The 8,670-nt window shown below is 33.7% G+C and overlaps 1 protein-coding gene across 4 annotated transcripts in view; it reads left to right on the top strand.

Annotated features, from left to right (window-relative positions):
• FANCL (FA complementation group L) overlaps window positions 1-8,670 on the top strand; it is a 78,326-nt gene that overhangs the window by 4,674 nt on the left and 64,982 nt on the right. For all 4 annotated transcript variants that reach the window (XM_037744447.1, XM_017544969.2, XM_037744446.1 and 1 more), the window contains exons 2-3: window positions 5,492-5,550; window positions 7,748-7,808. In XM_037744447.1, the coding sequence (XP_037600375.1) occupies window positions 5,492-5,550; window positions 7,748-7,808 (120 nt within the window). The remainder of the gene's footprint in view (window positions 1-5,491; window positions 5,551-7,747; window positions 7,809-8,670) is intronic.

Below are 8,670 nucleotides of genomic sequence, written 5' to 3'. Positions count from 1 at the left end.
ACTGTCGCCCAGGCTGTAGTGCAGTGGCATGATCTAGGCTCACTGCAATCTCTGCCTGCCGGGTTCAAGCAATTCTCATGCCTCAGCCTCCTGAGTAGCTGGGACTACAGGTGTGCGCTACGACCCCAGCTAATTTTTTTGTATTTTTGGTAGAGACAGGGTTTCACCATGTTGGCCAGGATGGTCTCGAGCTCCTGACCTCGTGGATCTGCCTGCCTCAGGCTCCCAGAGTGCTGGGATTACACGTGTGAGTCACCTTGCCCGGCCTAGTTTTGTTTTTATTCAGCTCCAAATGCCTTTTAATTTCTCCTTTGCTCTGTGGCTCACTTAGAAATATGATTATCTTTCTCGGTATTGAGGATTTTCTAGATATCTTTCTGTTATTGATTTATAATTGTTTCATTTTAGTCACAGACTATAACTTGTATGATTTGAATTTTTTAAATATTTATTGAGCATTAATTTTATGGCCCATAATATAATCTATCTTGGTGAATATACTGTGTGTACTTAGAAAAGAATGAATATTCTGTTGCTATTGGGTAGAGTATTATATAAATGACAATTAGGTCAAATTGGTTCATAGTGCTACTCAGACACTCATTGGGTAGCACTGTGCTCACTGATTTCTTTGTCTGCTTGTTCTATCAGTTAGTGAGGGAAGCGTTGAAATCTCCAATGATAGTTGTTGATCTTTCAATTTCTACTTTAATTTCTATCAGCTTTTGCTTCATGTATTTTGAAGTTCTGTTATTATTAGGTGCATAAACTTTTAGAATTGTTAAGCACTCTTAGTGAGTTGACTCCTTTAGGATTATGAAAGGACTTTTTTATTCTTTAGTAATAATGTTTGCTCTGAAATCTGTATTTTTCAATATCGATGTACAGATTCCATCTTTCTTTTAATTGGTGTTACTATATCTTTTTTCTTTATTTTAAGCTTATTTGTGTTTTAATATTTAAAGTGTGTTTCTTCTGTGCTTTGCTTTGTTATGCAATATGGTACTCATTGCCTTTTACTTGGGGGTGCTTAGGCCATTTACATTTAATGTGGTTATTCATATGGTTGGGTTTAAATCTACTTTGTTGCTGTGTGTTTTTTGTGTGTCTTACATATTCTATTTTTTTTCTGTTTTCTTCATTTTACATTATTCGAATTCTTTTTTATAATTCTGTTTTATCTCCTTTGTCAGTTTATTGGTTGTGTGTGTGTTTTTTTTTTTTTTAGTTGCTTAAAGGGTTTATAATATGCATATTAAATCTATCATGGTCTGCCTTAAAGTAATATTAGGATTCCATTTTTATGCACTATTGGTTTATCAGCTATGTAATTTTGTCTCTTTGAATCTGTAAAGATGCTACTCTACTGTCTTGCTCTCTTTTCTTTGAGAAATCCCTGCGCTTTTCTTTGTTCTTCTGTAAATAGAAATTTTTTTTTTCTCTGCCTGCTTTTAAGATTTTTCTTTTGGTCATTGGTTTCAGTCACTTTGATGTGTGTTGTACCTTGGTGTAGCTTTTTTCATGTTTTTCCTTCGTCAGGTTTGTGGAGTTTCTTGGATCTGTGAATATATATTTTCATTTAATTTAGAAAAAATATCTGTCATTATTTTTTCTTTGTTTCTTTGTTCCTCTTTTTCTGTCCTCTGGGTTGGGGGCTCCAAATATATGCATTTAGGTCACTTAAAGTTTTTACAACTCACTCATGGTGTGTTCACCTTTTTTCTCTCCATCTCTTTCTCTTTATTTGGGATATGTCTTCAGGTATACTAATACCTTCTTTTGTAAGGTGGAATCTGCTGTTGATACTATCTAGCATATATTTTTTAAAAATCTCAGATACTGTATTTTTTGAGGGAGCCTTTCTTTACATTTTTCCTGTATCTATTTAGTAAGCTCATACTTTCCTCTCCCTTCTTGAAAATATGAAATATAATTATAATTGTTTTAATTTTTAAATCAGGTCTATCATCTGTGCCATTTTTATGTCTGTTTCTCTTGATTTTTCTCTTCATTGTGGTTATTGTCTTGGTTCTTTGCAGGAAATATATGTGGTTGGTATATTTTGATTGGATGCTGGACATAATGAATTCTAACTGTTGCATGCTATATATTTTTATTCTCTATTCTTGAGATTTGTTGTGAGCTACAGTTAAATTACTTCTAAACAGTTTGATCTTTCCAAGGTTTGCTTTTAAGTTTTACTAGGTAGACCCAGAGCAGACTTTTAGTCTAAAGGTGATTACGCCCTACAAGTGAAGCAACACCTTCTGAGCACATACCCAGCCTTGTATGAGCATCAAGATTGTTTTGCAGGTTCTGTTCCTGTACTTTCTGATGTTTTCCTCATATCCATGGAGCAAGCGGTACTGGGCTGAAGACTCTTTGCCAGGAATCCTCTGAAATTCTCGGAGTTTCTCTGTGTGTGTTTCTCTACTCTCCATGCATCTCTCTCCTGCTTCATACTATACCTTGTGAACTGTACAAGAGGTGGCCTTCCCTTACTCACCTGTTTCTTCTCAAATCAGAGAGAATGTTATGCTCGTATTTGTCTATCTCTATCTTACAGGCTGAAAATACTGCCATCATAGAACCAGACAATTTAGGCATTTTCACATTTATTTCCCTGTCAAGGATCACGGTTCTGTACTGCCTGTTGTTTAGTCTCTGAAAATCATTGTTTCATATGTTTTGTCCAATTTTCAAATAAGGAGGGAAGATAAATCCTGCCCCTTTGACTCCATAATGGCTAGAAGTGGTTTTCTTCAGTTTCTTAAAATTTTCTATTTCATTCTTGCTTAGTTTTTTAATTTGCTTTAAGAAGTCTGTTTCCAATAATATTCTGCTTCATATATAATTTATTTGATCTTTTAGCTAGAGATGTGGATTTTTTTTAAATTTTGAAAGTCTGTTAAGATATGTCTCAGAGTTGATCATTGTAAGTCACTTTATCATGTGGCCAGTTATCCCTTTTGGTATGTGGAACTCCAGGAAGTGTACTTGGATTATATTTTAAAATATTTTTTCTACTATTTTGTTTTTCTTTCCAAGAGCTCCAATTGTATGTACTCTGGACTTTTTTTGGGTCTGTTTTCCATTTCACCTCCTTTTCTGTGATGGTCTTTAATTTTTTTCTCATTTTCTCATTTGGTAATTTTCTTGCTTTTTCTTTGCCCTTCATGACATTTGTATGTAATTTTGATCTTCCTTGGACTCTTTTTAAACTTATTCTTCCACTGTTATATAATTTTGTCTTTTTCTTCATTTTCATTCCACCCTGAGTTTATTCAGCTCATTCATTTCTTCCTTTACATTTTTAAAAATATAATTTCTCATTCTAGTTTTAAAATGTATGAATCTGGATACAAATGCTCACATAATCATATTTAGTTCGTTGTTATAATTCGTTTATAGTTTCTGAGTTTTGTTTGCTTGGGGTCTGTTATCACCTAAAATGTTTGGAGTCTCATTTTCTTTTTTTGTCTCATAGTTGCATTGATGAAAACAATATCTTTGCATTCATGGACATTTTGCCTGTTTGCAATACTTTATAAAATTCCTGGTTCAAGAATACCCTCTTCTGTTGGGGAAGCCAAGTGCAATTTATTTAATGGATGAAATGTTGGCAAGTGCTAGGTGGGAAGGAGTTCGTTTTTTATTTGCTGATGTAAAAGCCTAGGTTTCCCACTCTTCTTTTTCCTCCTAATACCCAGTTTCCAAAAGGTGTCTCTACCTTTTCTCCTGTCTTCTACCTCTAAAGCATTCTTTGCCAGGACTGGCTCCTTGACTTTTGTGTTCACATTAAGTCTTCTCTTTGTAGGTCCGTGTTCTGATTTACCAGAGCTTGTTATTTTTTTTTTTTACACTTATTTAGTCCTCCCAGTCTCTCTTCCATTCATTTTTTTCTGACCTTCCTAGCACTCTTAAAAGAGTTGCTGTGGGAGTCGTAGAGTAGGTTCTATTGGAAAGTACTTTATATTTTTCTTCTTACAGGTAATTTGAGGTTTATTGTATATCTTGTCTTCTGACTGAAAACATGGGATTTTTGTGGTTTTATTTATTCTTAATGTGTTAATTAATGTAGCTTTTCGAGATGATATGTGGGGAGATTCTGGTTTAGGCAACTGTTAATATTTCTGCTCCCTGTAACCCTGGTGGAAAATCTGGCTTTTTTGAGAACGATTAATATTTTTAGATGCTTTAACTAAAAAGCTAATTTTGGACATTTTGTTGAATCAGGAAGTATTGTGGCATGTGACATAGTATTTGACCTTTTAAAATGGCAGGGCTTTGCAAATAAGGGACTTTGGAATTTTATTCTTTCAGATAAGAGCATGTATTTCTATAGTAGAATAGTTCTATTTTTCATGTAAATTGTGAATTCCAAATTGTTCTTACACCTGTGTGTGGGATGTCTGTAATGTTAGGTTAAAGTTACTACACCTTTTAGTGCTTTAATGAAATAGTGAATTATTGTTACTTGACCTTTTGAAAAGGTCAGTAGTACATTTTGTTTCATTTTTTTAAAGGACATTTAAATGTAATGAAAGTCAGAACTGTAATATTACCATGAAAGTAAAGGTTATGGGGTACATTTAATTGTGTTCCTCTGTTTTTGAAACTGCTTTGAGGTAGACTGTGCTAAAATTTCACGTGGTAATTGTTTTTTGAGAATTTTTTTATTCTTTTTCATTTTATTCTGTTGGAGTAAAAGATTACATTTCTGTTTGTCTTTTTCTGCTATTTTTGCTCAGATTTCATGTGTATTGTCCTATTTAAGTTACAAAGTTTAAGCTACTTACCCATTCACTTTTCCAAGAAAGTAAAATGGAATAAATGCCTCAGAGGTCTTTCTTCTCTTAGAAAGACTCTTTGAATGAAATTCTGTTTGTTCAAGTGTATAGTTAATATGTTACTGATACCTTTAAAAAGTTAGAGGCCCACTAATGGGAGAATTAAATATACTCTGATTAATGAAATTATTTTACTTATGTCTGTATATTTAGATTGTGTAACTAAATGTATTTTCATTTTATTAAAACTTAGAAAGTTGAAAATGTGAAGTCTGTATTATGTTATAGATCCTTAATTTATATTTTGATTTTTTCTTCCATTTTAAAGCAATTTGAAGACATTTCTTTTTTTCATAAATTTATTTCCTAAGAAATAATACCGAAATTTCTTCTGTGGGCCTGTGTTAACAATTTTGTAATGTCTTGTGTTTATGAGTGAGTTTCTCTTTAAAAACAAAATCTTATCTGAGTGTTTTGATTTCCCAGTAACTACAAAGTTTCTGTAAGCCAGTTTTGAGTTATTTTCCCTCAAATGCAATATTCTGTTGCTTATATTTTAACAAGTGTAAAGATGTGGACAAATTTGATACCTTTTAGGAAATAAAGGAAAACGTTCTTTTCTATATGATTCTCTGTTTAACTTCTCTTAGCATTAAGTGAAAGATAAAAATTTGAGTGTTCCTTTTCAATATTTTCCACAGGGTAGAGACTTCCATCTTAGAATAGTGTTGCCTGAAGATTTACAACTGAAGAATGCAAGGTGATGTGGTGTTTAGTTATAAATGTACATTTTTGCGTTTTGGTGGGACAGGCAGTGCATTTGGTATAAACTGATTCTAGTGATTAGAGTTTTGCCTAAAATGCGTATTAGTCATTCGCCCCAAAAGAAACATCTATGATTTTTCCAAACCAGTGTGGCATTTGTAAATATTTACCTGTTACTAAAGTGCTTTTAAACATTAGCTCTCTCATTTTTTTTTTTTTTAATTTAAAGCAGTAACAGCAGTTGTATATGCTTCACTAGCAAGTACTGAACAGATATATAAAGGGACAGTACCAAAGGATTAGAAAATCTTTTTTCCATCTTTTGACTGATATTATTAATGTGTGTATATTCATTCTATGGGAACACCCACATCAGTTCAGTCCTGGCATAAATTAGGTACCAATATTAAATGTTGATAGACACAACTAGTCAGCATATGAGACTGAAAATTTAGGTACCACCCCAAAATCTCAATTCTGCTTTTAAATATTTCTGTAGAATAATAGAGGAAAAGGAATCCAGAGATATTTATAAGTAGAATTGAGAGGATTTTGTGACTGATTAAAGTATAGGTAAGAGGGGAAAAAGGAATAGAAGATGCTTTTCAAGTTCCTGGCTCAGATCACTAAGCTAGAGAAGAGGTCACAGATGGAGAAGTAGAAGAGAGATTGTTTTTAAGACATATTGGGTGTGAAATATCAAGGGGAGCTATTTAGTAGGTAGTAACATATTGGTGTGGAACTAGTGTGTGAGACCTGAAGCGCAGATGTATGTGAAAGTTACAATAGATGAAGGATTTGGGACCTTGATTATGAATAGGCTTTTTGGTGTCTGTATCTGGGCAGGAGGGGAGTGAAAGAGAAGGCTAGTGAGAAGACTTTGAGGCATACCAACATTTAAAGTCACTAAAGAGGAACTTAGAAGGAGACTAAGGATTGACCAGAAAAGAGGAAAATTTGGACAGCAGAGTCAAGTCAAATAAAGAGAGGCTTAAGCAAAGCATGGTTAGCAGTGCTAAGGATTGCAAAGAGATAGGTTAGATGCGAGTAAGTTTTGTGTGGTGGCAGAAGCCATATTATGTTGGTTTTTGGACTGGATGAGTTGGTAGAAAGGAAATGGAAACAGTATAAACTATTTTGAAGAAAAAGATGGTTAAAGAATGGTATGCATTCAAGGAGGAGTTATGATGTTTTTCAAAGATAATATATATTTGAGCAAGTTCATTAAGGAGCAAAAACTAGCAGAACATAAATTAAGGATACCACAATAAAGGGATAATTAACTGAAGTGACCAAGTTGGTAGCAAGGGATAGAGAGCACATTTCAAGCCTGGTTACCAATGGACATTTGAATGAACTACTCTGCCACTAACAGTGGAGACAGGGATGGGTTTGGGGGTTTTAAGACCAAGAATGGAGAGAGTTGTGATGGTTTGAAAAGGCCATGTTGGGAAAAACTCAAGACAGGCTTCCTACTTGTAGGTAAGGAATTCCTTAGAAAAGTTACTTAGCAGTATTGGGAGCACAGCTAAGGTGAGCCAGTAAGTGGATGAACATTAACTTATCACTTCTTATACAATTAATTAATAGTATGTATCCTACTAGCCAGGCTTTGTGGTGGGTATGTATAGTCCCAGCTACTTGAGAGGCTGAGGTGGGAGGATTTCTTGAGCCCAGGAGTCCAGGTTGCAGTGAGCTCTTCTTCTACTGCAGTCCAGCCAGCCTGAGTGACAGAGCGAGGCCCTGTCTCTAAAGAATAAAAAAAAAAGTATCCTTTTAGTTACCTTAATCAGGAATTTGAAGATTATATTGCTACACATGATTTTTCAAATACATGTTTGATACATTATATTTGATGATATATTATTATCAAACTATTTTATTTACGCTACCTTGGAAAAGAATCTACTTCAGTAGAAAACTTTACTTTGGATGTGATAAAGTTAAAAAACCAGATATACTATTTGCATGTAATTTACTGATTGAAGTTATTTATATTTTGAAATGAAATTAGTACTGACAGTTTGAAGACAAAACTTTCAACAGTATCAGTGGTAAAAATTTTATTAGCTTGTCAGAATTATGCTTGCCATTCTTCTGTATGTACATGCTTGTTTGTGTTAGCATACAAATAAGTTTTTCCTTTTATTTCTGAACAGTGAAGAAACCATTTTGTCTCATTAAAATTTTAGATTATTATGCAGTTGGCAACTGAGAACAATACTTAATGGATACCATCAAATAGTACAACAGGTAAGTCCTTTTTAAAAGGTTTATGTTTTAAGTGAAGATAAGAAATTACAAAATTTATTCTTTAAAGTCCTGCTTTGCAGAATATTGTAACAAACTGGTTTAATAGTTGTTGAGTTTTGTAGCTTTCATCTCTGTGTGTTTTTAAATCTCAGTATCTGCAGGAGATGTCCAGGTAGCCTTTGTGTTGAAACTGATTTCCATTCTTGAGACATTCGGTTCTTCAAATGTATTCACCCTTAACCATATCCATCACTTCTTGAGTAATTCTTCATCTGAGGCTGAATGGCAGTGATAGGGAGAAAAAAATCAGACCCATTTAGAGCTGTGGGATATCTGTGGCAAATATGGGATTTTAGCCCTAGATTAGCAACAGAAAAGGTATGGTAGAAATAATTTAGGATCATGTGTACTTGCATAATGAGAGGAGATAAAGGCTGCTTAATTGGGATAATAGGCAGGATTAATTTCTTTATTCTTAATGTTTAGATTCCTCTGCCTGAAAATTCCTTTAAAGATTAGAAAAAAAATCAGTTACTGAAGCAAAATGATGACATAATACAATTCCTCTTTCAGAAAAATAGGTGTTAGAATTGCATTTCTGTTGGTGCTTTATGCATTTGTATTTTTTTTTTCCTGATTTCCTGTATTTCTGTGTCTTAAAGGCCGGTTATTATCTATGATAACTGACAATCACGGTCACTCTCCCATAAAGCATTGCTGAGCTGCAAAGAAGTAGAGGAGATAAACTGTTTGATTTGTAGAATGGAAGTTGTCACCCTGGTAATATTACATAAGTTTTTTTAAAGGATATGTTCAAATTATTTCTCTGTTTCCTTTCCACCTCTCCCTCCATACCCTTGAC

This window comes from Cebus imitator, unplaced genomic scaffold (assembly GCF_001604975.1).
Source record: "Cebus imitator isolate Cc_AM_T3 unplaced genomic scaffold, Cebus_imitator-1.0 Scaffold175, whole genome shotgun sequence".
Taxonomy (NCBI): domain Eukaryota; kingdom Metazoa; phylum Chordata; class Mammalia; order Primates; family Cebidae; genus Cebus; species Cebus imitator.
Note: the sequence above shows the minus strand (reverse complement) of the source record. Positions and strands in the feature narration are given on the sequence as shown.